Genomic DNA, 19925 nt, shown 5'->3' on the forward strand with positions numbered 1-19925 from the left:
TTTGCCGCGCTGTAATCAAAGTTTTCTGTCGTCTAGTACAATTTTGCTACTAGAATTCTGTCAAAGAAAGGCAATGGGATCCAAAATAGTTTCGGACGCCAACGCTTTTGTTACATTTCTGAAGTAAGTACTTGTCCATTGAATGAACTTGAATATTAGTTGACAGATCTGCCATCTTTTGTTACGCGCATCAAAAGTATTATGCATTGTTTACCATATTTCTGTCTGTATTAGGTTATGCCAAGATGAAAGTAAAGACAACTGCACGTATATGGTAAAACATGTACGATGTAAACGAATAAATAGATGAGTGTTGAAAAGTATTAACTGATGCATTGAATTTTTATTTCAGGATGACGTTTCAGTGCTGCTTGTGAGGAAGGAACAGCTTTTGCACAACATAATCAGTGAAAAAAATCAGCCTATCTTCATTTGCGAGAAAGCAGTAAGTGAGCTAATAATTTTTACATTTTACATGGCTTAGAGGCTCAGTGGTTAGCACTGTCGTCTCACAGTAAGAAGGTCGCTGATTCGAGCCTCGGTTGCTCCAGTTTCCCCCACAGTCCAAAGGCATGTGGTATTGGTGAATTGGGTAAATTAAATTGTCTGTAGTGTATGAGTGTGTGTGAATGTGAGAGTGTATGGATGTTTCCAAGTACTGGGTTGCAGCTGGAAAGGCACCCGCTGTGTAAAACATATGCTGGATAAGTTGGCGGTACATTGTGCTGTGCCGACCCTAATGAACAAAGGGACTAAGCCAAAGGAAAATTAATGAATGACTAAATGTTTATTTGTTTTTCATAATAAGCAAATCAAGTGTGAACCAGAAGCTACCGATACGTCAGCAGACACCAGTGATGTTGAAGACGTACTCTTTAAAGTGGAGCAGGATCCGGGGCCACAGCCTCTCTCCATCATGAAAGCAAGGTGAAAGGCTGCTTCATCAAACACTTTTTTGTAGTGTCCATTACTTTACTTCATTTATAACTGAAATAAAATTAACATTGTGCTTATGAATAATGATAACTTGCCGTCTTTATCTAGGCAACTGTTGTCATGGTATACCATGGCTCATAACCCCAACATGACCAGACTGAAAGCCCCAGAGAAGCTGCATTCTCTCTGGGTCCGTTGTGACAAGTCGGACCCATGTGCTACTGCCTGGCTTGGAGTAGAAACCACCTACAGTGGGAACAAAACCAGTGGTGTTAAACTGTATACAGTCTGCTGTAAAGGTAACTCTTTTGTGATTTATACATAACTTCACCATTTTTAAATCCAGACATTTTTCTAGACATGAAAATATCCTAATCATGCATCAATGATAACTCCTTGGCAGAATTCTTAATGATAATTGTGTGAAAATTAGACAGTTTAATTGTGTTTTGAGGATACTCTTGTACATTAAAAATATCTATACAACACTAATAGGAATACTAAAAGATAAAAATACACCAATTATAGTTACTTTCTTGTTACTTTGTTGTAATAACAGTATCGAGCAATTCCATGCAGATGTCAGCCTTGCCATGAAAGAAATTAAATTTTCACCAAATTAGCAACACCCTTTCTAAGTTGTTTGTGAATGCTTGTATTTTACACAACTGCACAAATACTTAAAAACATCCCCTTCAACATTTTCAAACAATATTATTTGATTTTCTTAAGTCTAGGGCTGCACGATATTTGAAAAATCTGACATGGCGATATTTTGTTTTTCTGCAGTATATATTGCAATATAAATACCATTTTACCAGATGACTTTAATAGCTCTATCTGTAAATAATTCATTCATTTAGATTTTAGCATTTGCATAATATTTTATAAATAATTTTCAATCATTCATAAATGCAACAGATTAAAGATACAAGTAAAAACAGTGCTTTAACAATATTCTTGGGAGTTTTAATAGTATTCAGAAATTGAATAATCAAATGTAAAATAGCATTGAACGGTCTTCATCATATTAATAATTCTACACATTTAACCTTCATTTTGATACAAACTATAAAAAACATTGTCTCTATACTCCTGAAATCCTCACACAATCAACGGCAAATGATTAACTTGTTTTCTATCATGGGTATACTTTGCAACTGTGGCTCTTAGTGAAAATATCAACCTAACATTGTAGATCCTGCGATGTGAAAATTGATTATCCGCACATTGCGATATACAGTGCATCCGGAAAATATTCATAGCGCTTCAGTTTTTCCACATTTTTTATGTTGCAGCCTTATTCCAAAATGGATTAAATTCATTTATTACCTCAAAACTCTACACACAATACTCCATAATGACAATGTGAAAAAATATTTTTTGAAATGTTATTTTTTATTCTCTGTGAATTTATGTTTTGAGTTTTACTGCAAATGTCACATCCTTAACGTTATAATTGCTCTAAACTTAATAGAATTATTTATTTTAATGCAGTATTTAATATTTACTGTAACTTTGTCACTACAACATTTTAGTGCAGACTTTGTGGAATTAGTATACAGTATGTAAACCTAACTGCACTGTATTGTCCTACCACTCACAATTATAGCCATCAAAATGTTTACTCATTCTAAGACCATACACAACATAAATGAATAATTATGTATTAATACTATACATTTTGAAGATATGTACCACACACTTTTGTTCTATTTTTGTCAACATACATTACTAACATATTGTTTTGATGCAGCCATCATCTTCTCAAAATGTAAGCAACCATGTGATACTCGCTATATTTAGCTGATGTTATTTATTTTTTTTAATATTTGCAGAAAAAGCAAAAAAAAAAACAGTTTTATAAATGAAAAACTTATTTTAGTCGCAATTGTGAGAGGCATAGTTAAATAACGATCAAGACCAGTTATGTATTCATCTTCGTTAAGAGAAATAACACCTTATTTCCTGATGCCGTGCAGGTCCAACAGGAGATGAAACTGCGTTCACCACTTTGGATGAGCTTAAGCAAGAGCATCAGAACAGACACCATACTTCTGCAGTATGACATGATCTTTTCTGTCATTTAGCTCCTTTAAGTTTTTCAGTATGTGGTATTTATTGAGCATTATATATATCTTTTTCAGGTATCAACCAAAGGCTATGCACAGTACAACCTGTTTTGCTCTTTAACAGAGGAGAGCTTGATGTTTGAGTCCCAGAGCAGTGTAATTGCGAGCCTCACATGGAATCATGTGGAGAAAATGTTGGAGTGTCCACCATTGTCTTCTAAAGCAACTCTGGTTCAGTTATTTGCCTTTAACACTTGTCAAATTAATTAATCGGTTTATTAAATTGGTTGCTTGCTTATTTATTTAACTATTGCTGTTTGCAGAATATCAAAGTTGCAGTTGGAGACATAAGAAGTCCATTGTATCAGACCTACAGAGAGATGGAGTTCCTCCTGGTAAGTGAAAACTATACTGTTTGGATTTAAAAGGATATTACTGAAGTGTTATTTTCATTTGTGTACTATTATGATATCTGTTAACACTAATTACGTTGAGGCTGCGTCCGAAACATTTGAATTTGAATTTACTACTCGACCATTAGAAGAGTATGTTCTTTACAGTAGGAATGTGAGTAGTATGAATGGAGCTCAGACGTACTACAATCCACCATTTTTCATTATCACATGACCTACCCGCGTTAGTTGCGTCGCTGGACTTGATTTATGAATTGTCTCGCATGGAATCATGGGATAGCTTAGCATTCATTGGATGTGCACTTCAGAATCTCGCCGGAAGTAGTAGGTAATTCGGGTACTTTTTGCATTTAGTGAATTGGGACATACTACGCTTGCAAACTGTTTTTTACTTTTTATAGAGCAGGGGTGACCAAACTCAGTCCTAGTGGGCCGGTGTCCAGCATAGTTTAGCTCAAACTTACTTCAACACACCTGCCTGGAAGTTTCTAGTATACCTAGAAATAGCTTGATTAGCTGGTTCAGGTGTGTCTAATTGGGAGTGGAACTGCAGGACTTCAGACTTCAGGACTGAGTTTGGGCACCCCTGCTATAGAGTATGGAAGTATGCAACTTCGGACTCAGCATATTTCTTTTTTTAATATTTCTGTTTAACTTTAGTTTAATTATGATTATTTTAATACTTCAGCAGTAAAGTCACAATAACAATAATAACTTAAGTTAATAAAGTTTGTTATCTAATATTTAGATTTGAATATTTAATTTTTTTTATTTTTGATCGGAAAGACAAACTAGTTTTTTTAGTTTGACCCAACTATTTGCGAACTTTATTTAGAAGTTTTTGTGTGACAGACAAGGTCATATTCATCAGTGATTTTACATAAATAAAAACATTATATGCAAGTGTTTAATGTTTCAAATAGCTTGTGAAAAAATATTTAAATATGGGTGACAATGACACATTATTATATCATTCAGCATATTTATGTTTATTATGTAAAACATATTTATTCTGACCAGTATGTATTAAAATACTGAAAAAAATAAAGGATCATTCTAAATTTTCATTATATTTTAAATGATTAAGTACTTTTTTGACATGTATATAAAGCATGTACAGTGGCATCGTGTAAAGGTTTAAAATGGTAATCAATTAGTATTTTGGGGCTGCACTGTAATCTATAATAGGGAGTTCATCCAAAAATGAAAGTTCTGTACTTTACTTGCACTGCGCTTGTTCCAAATCTGTTTGAGTTTCATCTTTTAAACACAAAGGAAAATATAATTTGGAATGTTGGAAAACAGTCATTGCCTGCATTGTATTTTGTGTCCATACTATGGATGTCAGTGGCTGCTTTTTTATCAGAATATCTGAAAGAAGAAAGGAATTAATAAAGGTTTAGAACCACTTGATTGTATGCAAATGGTGAGGATTCATTAATTCAATACACTGAATATTTGGTTGAACTATCCCTTTAAATACATGTCATCAAAAACTATTTTAAATATGCCTGACAAAGCTACATTTAATATGAATACAATTTTTAACACTGAATTACATTTTAGTAATCGTCTCCTGTAACTCCTGATGAAAAAAATATTATTTACTTTGCTGAGAAAAAACATTAAACAAGATTCAAGACTCAAACATATAGATGAAAACTTATACATCTGATTTTGATGTTGGAATGCTTTTTTAGATTTGTTTTAACCCACATTATTTATATAATTGCTTTTGTTTTGCTAGTATTAAATTGTTTGTGTTTTAAAACATTCAACTAGGCTCTGGCAGGGGGTTTGCGAACAGGAGAAATCGAATGGTTGGAACCAGTGGAGACTCAGTCTGCAGTGGACCTGACTAGAGCACTGATAGAGGGTATACAGCAGCTCTAGAGATTACATGAGACTGCTTTGTGCATTGTATGTTTACTAAGCACATCTACATTACAAAGAGAAACGGCAAATAAATGCTGCTTTCAGTCAGTTTTTAGTTCTTTCTTTTTTTATTTTTATTTTTTGCTTATAATCTTTATTCACATACAGATAGCTTACTCAAAATAAACAGGATGTTCTAGTCTGTCGGTATTATAATCCATTTAATTAAGTGCCGCTTTGTTTGTTGTTACTCTAAAGCTCTTTATAGTCTGGTGTCTGTGTTATTATTTTTTACTTTACTCATTAGATTTGATAGATTTCAATGATATTGTTCCTCTGGGTCGTTATTGTAATAACTGTTATGCAAATAGCTGTTCTGCTATTTGATTTTTAAAAACTACTACTACTGTACTCATCATGGTTCTCATACTTGCTGTGAATTCACCTTAAAAGTATACCATATAAACTGAGGAATATTTGGTGATATGTATTTTTATGAAGTAATTTTTCCTGATTTTAGAGCTTGAGAACCTTGCGCATGGAGTGCCAGGACATTCTGCCAAAGCTTCTGAGGTAAATTAGTAGTAAAATATAATATCGACATCTCCAGTTCTCATTCGCTTTCATTAAATTTAAGTATATACACCACATTTTTTGTCCACAACATAAAATTATCCTTTTGTGTTATCCACTGAAGAAAGAACATGTATTTTGAATTCAGAATAACATTAGTGAGTGAATTCATCAATTGGTGAATTTTTTTTCCCCCTTAATGTTTTATAACAGAAGCAGAAAGCTAAGCCAGATGCTGCCTTCAGTTCAATGGTAATTGAGAGAGGAGACCTGGACTTTACTGAACAACTGTGGGAGAAGATGAGAAAGAGTAAGAGTTTTTTTTAAATTCATTTTAACGTCATCACTGAAATTACCGATATGTATTTTTTTTGGCTGATAACGATAACTTCAGATTTAGAGGCCGATAGCCGATATATATATATATATATATATATATATATATATATATATATATATAGATAGATAGATAGATAGATAGATAGATAGATAGATAGATAGATAGATAGATAGATAGATAGATAGATAGATAGATAGATAGATAGATAGATAGATAGATAGATAGATAGATAGATAGATAGATAGATAGATAGATAGATAGATAGATAGATAGATAGATAGATAGAGAGAGATAGATAGATAGATAGATATAGATATATATATATATATATATATATATATATATATATATATATTTATATATTTATATTATATTATATATATATATATATATATATATATAAATATATATTTATTTATATATATATATATATTTATTTATATTTATATATATTATATATATTTATATATATATATATATATATATATATATATATATATATATATATATATATATATATATATATATATATATATATATATATATATATATATATTTAGATATATATATATATATATATATAGGCAGATAAATATAAATATTTCAAAATGTTACATTTTTATACAGTGAAAAACTGATTTTACTTTAAAAACTTCATAAAAGATTGAATTGCTCTTATGAACTGAATAGTCTATACTCAATGCAAAAGAGCAATAATTTCAAAATTGCAAGGTGATTATATAGACCTATATTCAGGATTTCACATAAATCAGCATGCAAAAAATAAATTATTTCCTTTTCTTAGCAAATTAACATGCAACTTGACTGTTGCATAAAAATAATAGGTTAAATAACAAAATTGGATTTAATTAACAAGCAAGTTAAATATATTTTAAATAAAATGAAAATGAAAGAGCTAAAGGACTAAAACCAGCTCAGATGTTCTTGAATAAAACATGTTACAGTGATGTATGTACAAATATGCAATGTTCGAAAAAGCTCATACACATAGTACGTTTTACTTTAGAAAATGCGACATAGATTTATCCTATTTGGCGTTTTAGATTCTTTTGAAGAAAAATGTGGGAAAAATTATCGATGAAGTTTAAGATAAACCGCTGTGAGTTTCACTCAACTGCATGGGCAGATTTGCCCTTGGAGTCATTTTGATACAACGCCTGAGCGTTGAGCACAGATGACTTTATGACAAACACAGAGCATAATATAAAGGCAGACTGTGGCAGTGAGTTGAGAACCCCTATGCTGGATTCAGTGACTGGTACACCTCACCCACATGCTGCTGTGAAGGCTGTCAGATCAGATATTTGTGTGTTTGTGCGTGTGGTGATAGCCCTCACGCACGCTCGTTACAATCAATATGAATATTCTTAATTTTTGATCAAACTGAATACAATCTTTCATTAACAACACATGACATGCAGCAAATAACAAATAATCAAATTAGATTACAAACAACCCAACAAGTTGTTTAGCACGTGTGCATCACTGCTATTATGTTTACACATGTAATATTTTTTCAGAGGCAATTTAACCAAAATACATAATGACAATCAAACATATCTACAATGATTAGGAATATGGTTACTTACTGAGTTATTAGCGCACAGCAGTACCACACAAAGGATGGACTTTGAAGGAATAAACAATGCAAGGAAAGCTCCATTATAGTGCACTGGACAAGTCTGAACAAGTTCCGCCCAGCGCGAGGTAGGCAGTTATTTATCGGCTTAGAGATCTCGGCCTAATTTTGACATCGGAACGATAACGATAATCTTAAAAATAGCATTTATCAGCCGATAACGATATGGCCGCCGATATATCGTGCATCCCTAACTAAAATACACCTGAACTATTTTTTTCTAACTGTGAATGTTTTGTTTTCTCATAGGTGTGACTTCATATCAAGACATAACAGAATGCATGAAAATTGTTGTCAAAGCAGTGAAACTTGGCAAAATCAAACCATGGGTGCATATCTTAATTTAAAAATTCTAATTCTGAATAATTATTTCAAAATGGTGTGTAATGAGGGTATTTCCCCCCCTCAGATTCATAAAGACAACAATAGCACTCTCAGCAAGTTGATCCTGCAGTCGTACCAGCAGCAGATTGACACTGTTCCACTTACTGGCCTTGCACCTGCTAAAATGCTGCTAGAACTGGGCCTGGACAAGATCAGGAAAGACTTCATCAACTACCTTGTTGGTACATTAACTTTCAGATTGTTTTTTTGGTTTATGGTTCACTTCATAAGCTGATTTTTGACGTACTTTGATATAGTTATTAGTTAAGAGATGCTCATAACTACTTGCAGACATGTCTACATGCTGTCAGTACAAATCCAATTTTTGGTGTATCAGATTGGAATCTGGATCCAATTTATGGGTCCTGTGATGCTTTTTCATTTTGTGAAATATCTGCAAAAGACCAGGATTCAACAGCAAATTGTGGATACAGTATGAATCCCGGTATAAACAGTCAGGTCCATAAATATTGAGACATCTACACAATTCTAACAGTTTTGACTCTATACACCAACACAATGGATTCGAAATGAAATGACTTAACTGCAGACTGTCAGCTTTAATTTGAGGGTATTTACATCCAAATCAGGCGAACGGTGTAGGAGTTACAACAGTTTGCAAAATAATGGCACAAAATAATAATCATAAATCAAGCTTTCACTTTTTAATACCTGGTTGCAAATCCTTTGCAGTCAATTACAGCCTGAAGTCTGGAATGCACAGACATCACCAGACGCAGGTTTTCATTTCTCTGCCAGGCCTCTACAGCAACTGTCTTCAGTTCCTGCTTGTTCTTGGGGCATTTTCTCTTCAGTTTTGTCTTCAGCAAGTGAAATTCATGCTCGGTCGGATTCAGGACAGGTGATTGACTTGGCCATTGCATAACATTCCACTTCTTTCCCTTCAAAAACTCTTTGGTTGCTTTTGCAGTATGCTTTGGGTCATTGTTCATCTGCACCATGAAGCGCTATCCAATCAGTTCTGAAGCATTTAGCTGAATATGAGCAGATAATATTGCCCGAAACACTTCAAAATTCATCCTGCTGCTTTTGTCAGCAGTCACATCAACAATAAATACAAGAGAACCATTTCCACCACCATGCTTCACTGCAAAGGATCATGAACAGTTCCTTTTATTTCGCCATACATTTCTCTTCCCATCACTCTCATACAATTTGATCTTGGTCTCATCTGTCCAAAGGATGTTGTTCCAGAACTGTGATGGCTTGTTTTAGAACTCAAGTCTGGCCTTCCTGCTTTTAAGGCTCTCCAATGGTTTACATCTTGTGGTAAACCCTCTGTATTCACTCTGGTGTAGTCTCTTGAATGTTGACTTTGACACACATACACCTACCTCCTGAAGAGTGTTTTTGAACTGGCCAACTGCCGTGAAGGGTGTTTTCTTCACCAGGGAAAGAATTCTTTGTCCATTATAATTGTTGCCATGGTCTTCTGGGTCTTTTGGTGTTGATGAGCTCACTGGTGGTGCATTCCTTTTTTTAAGAATGTTCCAAACAGTTGTTTTGGCCACACCTAATGTTTTTGCTATCTCTCTGGTGGGTTTATTTTGTTTTTTCAGCCTAATGATCGCTTACTTGACTGATAGTGACAGCTCTTTGGATGTCATCTTGAGAGTTAATGGCAACAGATTCCAAATGCAAATAGCACACTTGAAATGAACACTGGACATTTTATCTGCTCATTGTAATTGGGATCATGAGGGAATAACACACCTGGCTATGGAACACCTAAGAAGCCAAATGTCCCAATACCTTTGGTCCCTTAACAAGTGGGAGACACATATGCAAACTGTTATAATTCCTACAGCTTTCAGCTGATTTGGACAAAAATTCCCTCAAACTAAAGCTGACAGTCTGCAGTTAACGCACATCCATCTTGTTTGTTTCATTTTAAATCCATTGTATTGGTGTATAGAGCCAAAAATGTTAGAATTGTGTCTGTGTGCCAATATTTATGGACCTGACTGTATATAAAGATTTGTCATAAAGGACTGGGTAATTTTTCCCACCACAAAAGTACGTTTTTGCTCTGTTTTTAACCTTTGTTTACTGCTATTTCATTCTATGGCTATGACCTTGGGCTGGTGTTTAAGTTTTGATTTATGTTTGTGTTTATGAATTGATTATGTCTTTATTCTTTTTTTCAGGGAAGGAACTTACAACTCTCAACTATTTGGTATGATTTTTAATTTTAATTTGTTTTTGTTTTTTATATATATATGAACATTAACATGAAATGTTGTCATGAAACCGTATTGCACAGTTGTCAGGATTTTGCAATAAAACTAACCCAAAAACCCACCAAAACTAGCCCAAAATTATCTCAGGAGTCAATCAAAATATCCAAATATTATATAAAAACTCAAAGCATTTGTAATATACATATTTTAGATCACTGTATTCATAGTTTCTTGTTTGTATTCTTTGAGCTGTATATCAGTAATTATAAAGATTCTGTTATCATCTACATCTGGCATGGTGTGTGACTGTCATGTGACTGTCATGACCTCAAACTTGTAAAACTAATTTTAAGTTTAAGATACTTTAAAAGTCTTGATATTAATATAGATCAAGATATTTAATTCAATTGTAAATCAACACTTTTTCTATAGGTTATACTTTGCCTATACTTTGCAGTTTTCAGATTTTGTTTAAACGTGTTGGAAAGTTGTTTAAAAAAGCAACAACTATAAGATACATGTTTTATCTAAACTTTCAGAGTTACTACTTAGACACTGAGGTGGATCTGCAGGAGCAGGTGGTAAGAGTGAGGAAACTGCACCACCTGCTGGAGATCCTGGGCACCTGCAGCACTTTCCTCAGTCTTCCTCACGAGCGCCTTTTCCTTTTCACTCAGTGAGTTTCTCGTCTTCTCCGAGAGTCTTATATTAATCAAACAGTGATTTAAGGGATAATAAATCATACCAATTGTTCCACAGGAAATTGTGATTTATGATATATCAAGGTGCACTATTCTATTTGAGCACTGCAGATTCCTTGATTGCACTAGGGATGGTACTTTGAAAGAGATTAAAATGTAGTTATATCTTGTTCTAACCATGATATTTGACGTCAGGTCCTGTTTGCAGTACTATAAAACATCCAACTATGATGAGGACCACGTCTTCCAGTTACAAATTAAACCTGCGCTCATTAGCTACTTTTATGAGAAGTGAGTACTTATTCTTTCTGCATGGCATTTTCATGTAGTATGTGCTGAACGGTGTCATGCTGTTGATATGAATGGGTATTGTTTTCTGTTATTCCCTCAGAGAACAGCCGTTTTCTTGGGCCGTGGAGGTCTCCAGTGGACAGGGGTCAAAGGAAGTCAAGACATCGTTGTACCTTAGTGACAAACCCCTAGTAGACCACATTCATTTGGACTTAGGTGAAGCTGTTTTTTGTTGTTGTTGTTGTTGTTGTTGTTTTTGTCATGTTTTATATTGAGTTGGTTAAACCCTAAAAGAAATCTGACACTTCAACTTTTATTTTCTGGTTATGCACACACAGATGTATCCTTGAATGAGTCTGTAAATGGAGATAGTGAGAAGATGTTTTACTACAGGACCATGGTGAGCTGTAGTCTCATCAACTTTATTTAACAAAGGTAAGAGTCCATATTGTAAAAACCAAAGTATAAAAATGAGCATATAATCATTAGTTTATTTGATTTTGAAGCAGTGGTTTAAATTTGTTGGGCAGATCTATACATTTGGGGTCATTTCTTTTCATTTTGAAATGGAAGTTTCATATTCATAATGGCTTCACTTATTTTTAAGTACAGTAAAGCAGTAATTGTGAAATAATAATATCATTTACAATAATTTTCTGTTTGGATAGGTTCTAAAATGTCATTTATTGATTTGATGGCAAAGTTGAACTCTAGTCTTCAGTATCGCTTGATCTATGGTGATTTCTTGTTTAATAAACACTTCATATTTTTATCAATGCTATATATTTTTTTAAATAGATTCTTTAATAAACAGAAAAAAAGTCTTAAACACACAACTGAAAATTAAGTTCAACTTTAAATGGAAGTCTATATATACAACCACTTCAGTTTGCAGATATTTAAGGTTTTAGGAGGGTTTAAAGGTATAGTTCACCCAAACATTTTAATTCTGTCATCATTTACTCATTCCATGTTCTCCCCTTGTTCGCATGGGTTTCCTCTTGGTGCTCCCGTTTCCCCCACAGTCCGAATTGAATAAACTAAATTGGCCCTAGTGTATGTGTGTGTATGGATGTTTCCCAGTTCTGGGTTACAGCTGGATGGGCATTTGCTGTGTAAAACTTGCTGGATAAGTCGTCGGTTCATTCCTCTGCGGCGACGCCTGAATGAATCATTTACTCATCCTTCACTTATACCAAAGCAGTTTGAGTTTGATTCTTCTGCTGAACACAAAGGAAGACGTTTTGAAGAATGACGGAAAAAACTGTCATTGACACTGTGGATTTCGATGGCTGCTGTCTTCCAACATTCTTCAGAATATCTTGTTTTGTGTTTAGCAGAAGAAAAGAAATCATAAAAGTTTAGAACTACTTGAGTGTGAGTAAATGATAAGAATTTTCATTTTAGGTGAACTGTCCCTTAAGGGCAACTAGCATAGCACATTAACTCATTAACTTCCTCATAAAAATGAATGAATTTCAAGGCCGGCCATATGTTAGTTTTATCATTAGTATCCTTATCGTCATCATCCTTGATTGCATACAATATTAATGAGCAAAAAAGGGGCCAAATAATTTTTGGATTTAAAAAAATTAGCTAGTTGCGTTTGCGGAGCAGGAACATGAGAAAGACAGCGCTGATCAGAATACAGAGAGTGCAAACAGTGGGAACTACCACTTCGGTCACCATCTCCATGTGGCTGGTTAAAGGATCTGAAACATATACACAAAACACACTTGTCAGCACAAACATACAAGCGTAGCCTAATTTTCACACTGCTTTTGCATTACGGAGCACTCAAAGGGTTAATATAGTTATTTTTTTGCTGGTGCATGTCTGTGTATGTGTGTGTGTGTGTGTGTGTGTGTGTGGGTGGTATGGCTTACCATGAATAAGTTTTAGAATATTGGCAGCCGTATTCCGCTGTTCCTCTAATGAAGAGAAAGAAATAATCTTAGGATTGCATCAGGGCTCATTAACCCTTTGCAGGCTGCTGTGTTAGCTTGCAGTGAAGCAGCACAGTTATAAGCAGAAGGACAGCATGCCAATCACATCAAGCATCATTTTAGTGTTGCACACTTTAGGTTTTACACCTTCACTGGCTGTTTAATAGGATTATATGGCACACATATTATATGAAGCTGTTCTTTTGATTTATGGGATATGTTTTAGTTTTATATGAGAGAATTAGAGGCATTGTAGGTTTTGATTAAAAAGGTTTTGAAATCTTGATGATCAGCTGATTTGTGGATGATAGAAAGCAAAGCAATTTCATTAAAAGCACCAGACTGTTCTTCAAGTTTATGTTGGCTTAATCTCTGGTCTACAGTATTAAAAAAATGATGTCTGTTGCAACTTTTCCTTCTGATGTAAATTTACATTTACGTAAAAAAGCTAACTTATTATAATAATTATAATAGAGAGTGTAGTGATTGTAGTGGTGTAACAGATCACATGGTTCAGATCACATTATATTTTTTAGTCACTGATTGGACCATTTTTCGGATTTGCCAAAATGAAGAGGAGACCAATGTAATTTGCTTTCCATTTATTACAAAAACAGTACTGCGAGAAACTTTTGGACCTGAACTTACAAACAGAACTTAGAACCTGTGATTTTATTAAAAATAAAATGAAGAAATAATCAGCTGAATGAAAAAAAATTGTAAATAAAATATTCAGTAGTGTGTTACTACTACTGTTGCTGATAATGCTAAACGTATAATTCTTCATGTTTCATTGCTACATTTTTGAATATTTATTCAGTGGCATATTTTCGATGGCCGGTTTTCGCCACCTATTGGTTAAATAATGTAATTGCTGCCTTCGACTTCTGTTTTTGAGCGTCAGGCTAAATGCATATGTCGGTGATTTTAATCTTTACCATAAACCATACTTGTCAACATTGGGATGTGAAAATAAGCGATGCATGTACAGAATCCATTTGGGAAACAACGTCTATTTATCAATATGGAGCGCATCTTACAATCGCACTGCTACAGCAACTGACTGTTTTGAGTATTGTATAGAAAGGGCAATGGCATCTAGAATGGAGAGGAAGGGAATCCTGCCATTTTTATATTTATTTTAAAGTGTTTTCATGCCTAAATAAAATGAAAGCACGGAACAGATTCACATTTAAGATACAAGGGGCGTCCCCTGGTGGTTCGGCGGTATGGGTTGCACATAGGGAGGATCGGCTCTTTAATGTTTATTGCCACCCTTCATGGAAAGATTAAAATACGGGAGAAATACAGGAAAATACCTTTATGGGATGATAGTGGGATAGAATTGTAACATATGGGAGAATCCAGGGAAAATGGGAGGGTTGATAAACATCACAAACATCAGTGGTTTTACCTAAATTATAAACTGTTATCTCAGTACTCTGCTATTTGACTGTTTGTAACTTCATAGCTCACGCAAAAGACTAAAAGCTGAATCTCATTCTTGATTTTTTGCATTTTTAAAAATACAGATTTGAATGCAGTGATTCGAAGGATTAATGAGCATATCTAAATCACCATCATTTATGATTTGTTGCGTGGGTGTTGAGATCCTGATCTTTTAATGATTAATCGTGCAGCTTACACTGAAATAATTAATGCAGGATAAACAAGTAGTGGCAGAAAACTCTTTTAATAACCTAAGAAACACCACATCCTGAATAACCTACCGAAACTTCTTCTGTCATCATTATATTTTACAGCAAAGCCTAAATGCTTTCATACATTTGATATGAATGAAGCGAGAGATGATCTCTCTTAGATTGTTACAAATTTAGGATTAATTTACAAGTAAAAAAAAAATTACTTAATCCGCGGGTCACGTGTTTTCCGAACCATGGGTTGTGATCCGTACGAATCATGGATCAACAGTAATCCGCTACACCCCTAATTTTATCCATAGAGAAAATCATTTGTCCACATTATTTTAAATTATTTAGTTCAATTTTTCTAACTAATTTAGAAAAAAAAATCATAAACTATGATTCAAAAAAAAAAATCTTAAAACAAAACAGAAACAAGCTAAACTTTTTAGCCCCACACTCTCTCATGAAAATCTGCAAATGATGTAAAATCAATTCTCTAAACTCTCAAATTTGATAATTACACTTGTATAAATCCATACATCCACTTCATGTGGTGACCATTATATCTATGGATGGATCAAAAAAGCTTTTTCTTAAAAAAAAAATTCTTAAAACAATAATGGTTTTGTTCATTTTTAGGACAATCTTGATGAAAGGTTTTGGTCCACTTTAAGTGTTATATATATTTTTATGTGCATTTTTGATTATCACATAAAAAATGCTTGATGGAAATGCCAAGATGTGCATAAATTTTGAAAATGATAAACTTTTTATTCAAATAGTAAAAATGTGCATAAAGTACAATGGAAACACTAACTATAAATGTCTGTGTGTGCGTGTGTGTGTGTGTGTGTGTGTGTGTGTGTGTGTGTGTGTGTGTGTAAAAACAAAACGGGTGATTTTTGTTATAAGAGATTATGTGGTGTTAAAAATAGTAACATTGTAAAACATCTGAAATGTTGTTTTGGTCATTCTAAAATGCCTCATCATTATTATTACCTCCAACTGCATGTCAGCACAAGTAATTTATTAAATAAGGAAAAGACTTCTACTGCAGCAAATCTTCTTTTTTCTTTTTACTATTAGGTGGCAGTTTATCAGGTAGTGACCATTTTGTGTTGTCTTTGACTCATTGAATGGACAAGCTGCATTATTCACAAGTCTTTTATGCAGTATTCCAGTTTTGTGCATAAATTTAATTAGCATCTTTGGATGGAAAATAGCTATTGTTCCCGGTGAGACCAGGACTTGATACTTTTTTAAGTAAAATAAATAGGAAATAAGTTTGGAAAGCACAGTACCTAGAGCATTTAATAAGATTTCTCAGTGTACTGCCACTTTGTCCATAGGTTCTCGAGCTGCTGATCTGGACATTTCTTTATGGTCGCATTTAATTAAAATATATGTACTACAGAGCCATTTTAACATCATTCACTGACGCCCGTGGCATATGTCAGCTTGTCAGAATCAGAGTTGGCCAGTACTGGAATTGCTTAATGCTGTTTTTATCTGACTGCACCACACATTGTCGGAAGATTGCCAAGCAGAAAGAAAAGAGCAAGTTACTTCTGTATGTTCGCTAGGGTCTAAACTTCATCATGCACTGGCCGAACCTTTGGCATGATCTTTATTATCCTTGGATTTTCTTTTAGCTGGAGGGGCAAACAAAGAAAAATCCTGTTAGAGGTTTGGGCTCAATCTCTGTTGCAGACCTCAACAAAAGTCTTTGTCAATCCGTTCCCTATGGACACTAATGGCTAAGTAGAAACCTAGTCAAACCACAAATGAGGTTAGCATAATAAAACAGTGGAGATCCAGATGAAGGAATGTTCTCACGTACTGTTCAAGGGGAATTTGTTCCCATCGAATTTGTTCTTGATTAAAGGCTGCGTGATTATTTCTTTTAGTCTGCGATCCACAAATGGAATTTTTCCTTGTTTGCCCCAGTTCTTCAACTAAGTTAAAATCAGTGATCCACTGACCTGCAGCCAGGAGCTGATTGCTGGTGGAACAAGTCTCTGTAGCTTTCCTCTTCCAGGTCTCAACCTGCCAATGATGGAGATTCAGAGGTCATAGTCTCATATAATCGAATTCTTCTTTTACAGATGGAGACTTTCACAGATGAACACTCCTTACAAGATTCTATTCCAGAATTAGTCATTTTCTGTGCTATTTAACTTGCTTGTTTAATTCTGTTAATTGCGCTATGTCTCATACATTTATAAAAGAATCATATTGTCTGACAATAAACATTTCCAACACCTGATTTGTTCAGGAAATGATTTGCAGTTTGCCCAATATAACAAAAATAATTAAGAAACACCATTTATATGGTAATTACATGCTAATCCTGGGGGTTCTCCAAGACATTTTTGTTGGTAGATAACCAAATGAGAATTTTGATGTATTCAGACTGAATAGCTATTTAATTGGAAGTCCTCTGCAAACAATTCATTGACTTTACATAGCACGTTTTGATTGCAAAACAGATGCTCTAATCCAAAATGCAACTGCAAGATTACTGTCAAAGAATCTGGAGCAGAGACAGTTTATTTAAAATGTTAATCATACATTTTTTAAAAATATATTGGTTGCTTACAAAGTTTTGTAGTTGGTGCTTATGAATTAGCTGGAGTTTTTAGGGACAGATCAACTATACACGCATACCTCTCTCTGACCGGGGAATCCATTAGACTGAATGATGCGTTTGTAGAACTGAACAGAGGCCTTGGGGTAGCGAGGCTTGTTTTGGTTCCTGAAGTCCACATAGTACAATCCAAACCTCTCCGAATAACCCTCATCCCACTCAAACTTGTCTAGCAGAGACCAGGCGGTGTAGCCCTTCACATTCACTCCATCCCTGATAGCTGCAAGATAACAACATAATTGTGCAACTCTATCATCGTTTATTCACCATCATGTCTTCCAAACTCAATTGTCTGACATTCTTCTTTAAAATACAAGAAGATGATCGTTTGAAAAAAGTGTTTTTTATTTAGACCAGAATGTTATTGATATCTATTATTATATTAAGCCATCATTTTCTAAATAATTTGAACAAATACATTCTTATAACTATTCTTGTGTTGCTTAGAAGTCACTCGTACTGGTTATGAACAACTTTAATGGAGGGTAAATGATGACAAGTTTTTTGTGTGTGTGAACAGTATCTTTCAGGACATTTATTAATTTATGAATGGGTTACCTTTCAGCATCTCATTGATGTAATCCTTGTAATACTTTATCCTCCAGTCGTCACACAGTTCTGTGCACATCATTTTCTCTGAAACCCCATTTTCAGTGATGTAGATCATGGGGTTCCCATAGTGAGTCTTAAAAAAAAGATAATAAGACTTGATTACATTTGTTTCTCTGATCATAAAAACTTTTTCCTAGTAGTTTAAAGTTTTGTAGGGATGATGCCAAAACCCAGAAGACAAAGGAACAGAGTTACTAAACTGCAAATTACCACAAAAGATCACAATCTCATGAGTGCATAATGGAACATTTCTGGAGGGATCTACTAACAAAACTTGAATAAAAAAAAATGCTCAATCATACCAGTTTTTTCCCATCAGATAAAAATACCATCATACGTGCACATATGCAGTCAGCGTATTAAACCCAGCTGTTACGGTTGGTCCAAAGCTAGGCAATAGTGAGATGTTTTATTGTAAAGGCAAAACAGAACCCAGAAATGTAATATGTACAAACAGAATGAAACAGAAGAGCTTAAATACACTGAAAACAATGGACTGAGGAGCAAATGAGAACTAACAAGACAAAAAACATAGATTACAAACGTTAAAAGAGTACATACATACACTCACCGGCTCACCAACCGGATTTTCATGTGCAACCATCTCTAGGGTTTTTAGAGTAGGGTCAGAAAAAACGAAAATATCCAGTTCTGTGGGCACAAATGCCATGTTGATGCCAGAGGTAAGAGGAGATTGGCCAGACTGGTTCCAGCTGATAGAAGGGCAACAGCAACTCAAATGACCACTCGTTACAACCAAGGTATACAGAAGAGCATCTCTGAACACACGACGAACCTTGAGGCAGATGGGCTACAGCAGCAGAAGACCACACTGGGTGCCACAGAAACAGGAAACTGAGGCTACAGTTTGCTCAGGGTCACCAAAAATGGACAACAGAAGCGGATTGAGTAACGTTTGGAAAAACGTTGCCTGGTCTGTAAGTGTCGATTTTTGCTGCAACATTTGGATGGAAGGGTCAGAATTTGGCATCAACAACATGAAAGCATGGATCCATCCTGCCTTCTATCAATGGTTCAGGCTGGTGCTGGTGGTGTATTGATGTGGGGGATATTTTCTTGGCACACTTTGGGCCCATTAGTACCAATTTAGCATTGTGTCAATGCCACAGCCTACCTGAGTATTGTTGCTGACCATGTCCATCCCTTTATGACCACAGTGTGCCCATCTTCTGATAGCTACTTGTAGCAGGATAACACGCCATGTCATAAAGCTTGAATCATCTCAGACTGGTTTCTTGAACATGACAATGAGTTCACTGTACTCAAATGGCCTCCACAATAACCAGAGCTCAATCCAATAGAGCACCTTTGGGATGTTGTGGAAAGGGAAATTCGCATCATGGATGTGCAGCGGATAAATCTGCAGCAACTGCGTCATCCTATCATGTCAATATGGACCAAAATATCTGAGGAATATTTCTAGTACCTTGTTGAATCTATGCCATGAAGGATTAAAGCAGTTCTGAAGGCAAAAGGGGTTACTTCAGAACATTGTTGACATGACAAAGCTCTGTTTACTGATATCACATAACTTGCCATTTTGTTACATGCATACCACTCATTTAAAACAAAAAACGTTTAAAGGTTTTGATGCCTCAACCATTAAT

The 19925-nt window shown here is 34.6% G+C and overlaps 2 protein-coding genes across 4 annotated transcripts in view; one reads left to right on the top strand and one right to left on the bottom strand.

Moving 5' to 3' along the window:
* Window positions 1-17427, top strand: zwilch (zwilch kinetochore protein). Its single transcript, XM_056478221.1, has 19 exons — window positions 1-123; window positions 235-274; window positions 353-445; window positions 809-927; window positions 1045-1235; window positions 2919-2998; window positions 3084-3239; window positions 3332-3403; window positions 5204-5297; window positions 5817-5869; window positions 6083-6179; window positions 8119-8198; window positions 8279-8435; window positions 10422-10450; window positions 10994-11130; window positions 11351-11446; window positions 11547-11662; window positions 11785-11881; window positions 17144-17427. Exons 1-18 carry the CDS (start codon window positions 74-76, stop codon window positions 11874-11876), a joined length of 1752 nt encoding a protein of 583 aa, XP_056334196.1. The 5' UTR covers window positions 1-73; the 3' UTR covers window positions 11877-11881; window positions 17144-17427.
* Window positions 13043-19925, bottom strand: part of lctlb (lactase-like b) — a 15039-nt gene continuing 8156 nt past the window's right edge. For 2 of the 3 annotated variants that reach the window (XM_056478226.1, XM_056478223.1), the window contains 2 exons: window positions 18244-18370; window positions 13043-13158 (listed from right to left, as the gene is read on the bottom strand). In XM_056478226.1, coding sequence (XP_056334201.1) covers window positions 13043-13158; window positions 18244-18370 — 243 coding nt within the window. Of the gene's footprint in view, window positions 13159-17020; window positions 17085-17705; window positions 17906-18243; window positions 18371-19925 lie in introns of all 3 variants that reach the window. The other variant, XM_056478222.1, reaches the window with a different exon arrangement.

Source organism: Danio aesculapii, chromosome 18, assembly GCF_903798145.1.
Source record: "Danio aesculapii chromosome 18, fDanAes4.1, whole genome shotgun sequence".
Classification (NCBI taxonomy): Eukaryota; Metazoa; Chordata; class Actinopteri; order Cypriniformes; family Danionidae; genus Danio; species Danio aesculapii.

Coding starts and splice junctions, on each gene's coding strand:
- zwilch (XM_056478221.1), top strand. CDS start 74: ATGGGATCCAAAATAGTTTCGGACGCCAACGCTTTTGTTACATTTCTG. Junction 275..352: donor AAGACAACTGCACGTATATG/GTAAAACATGTA, acceptor TTTTTATTTCAG/GATGACGTTTCAGTGCTGCT. Junction 6,180..8,118: donor GTGGGAGAAGATGAGAAAGA/GTAAGAGTTTTT, acceptor GTTTTCTCATAG/GTGTGACTTCATATCAAGAC.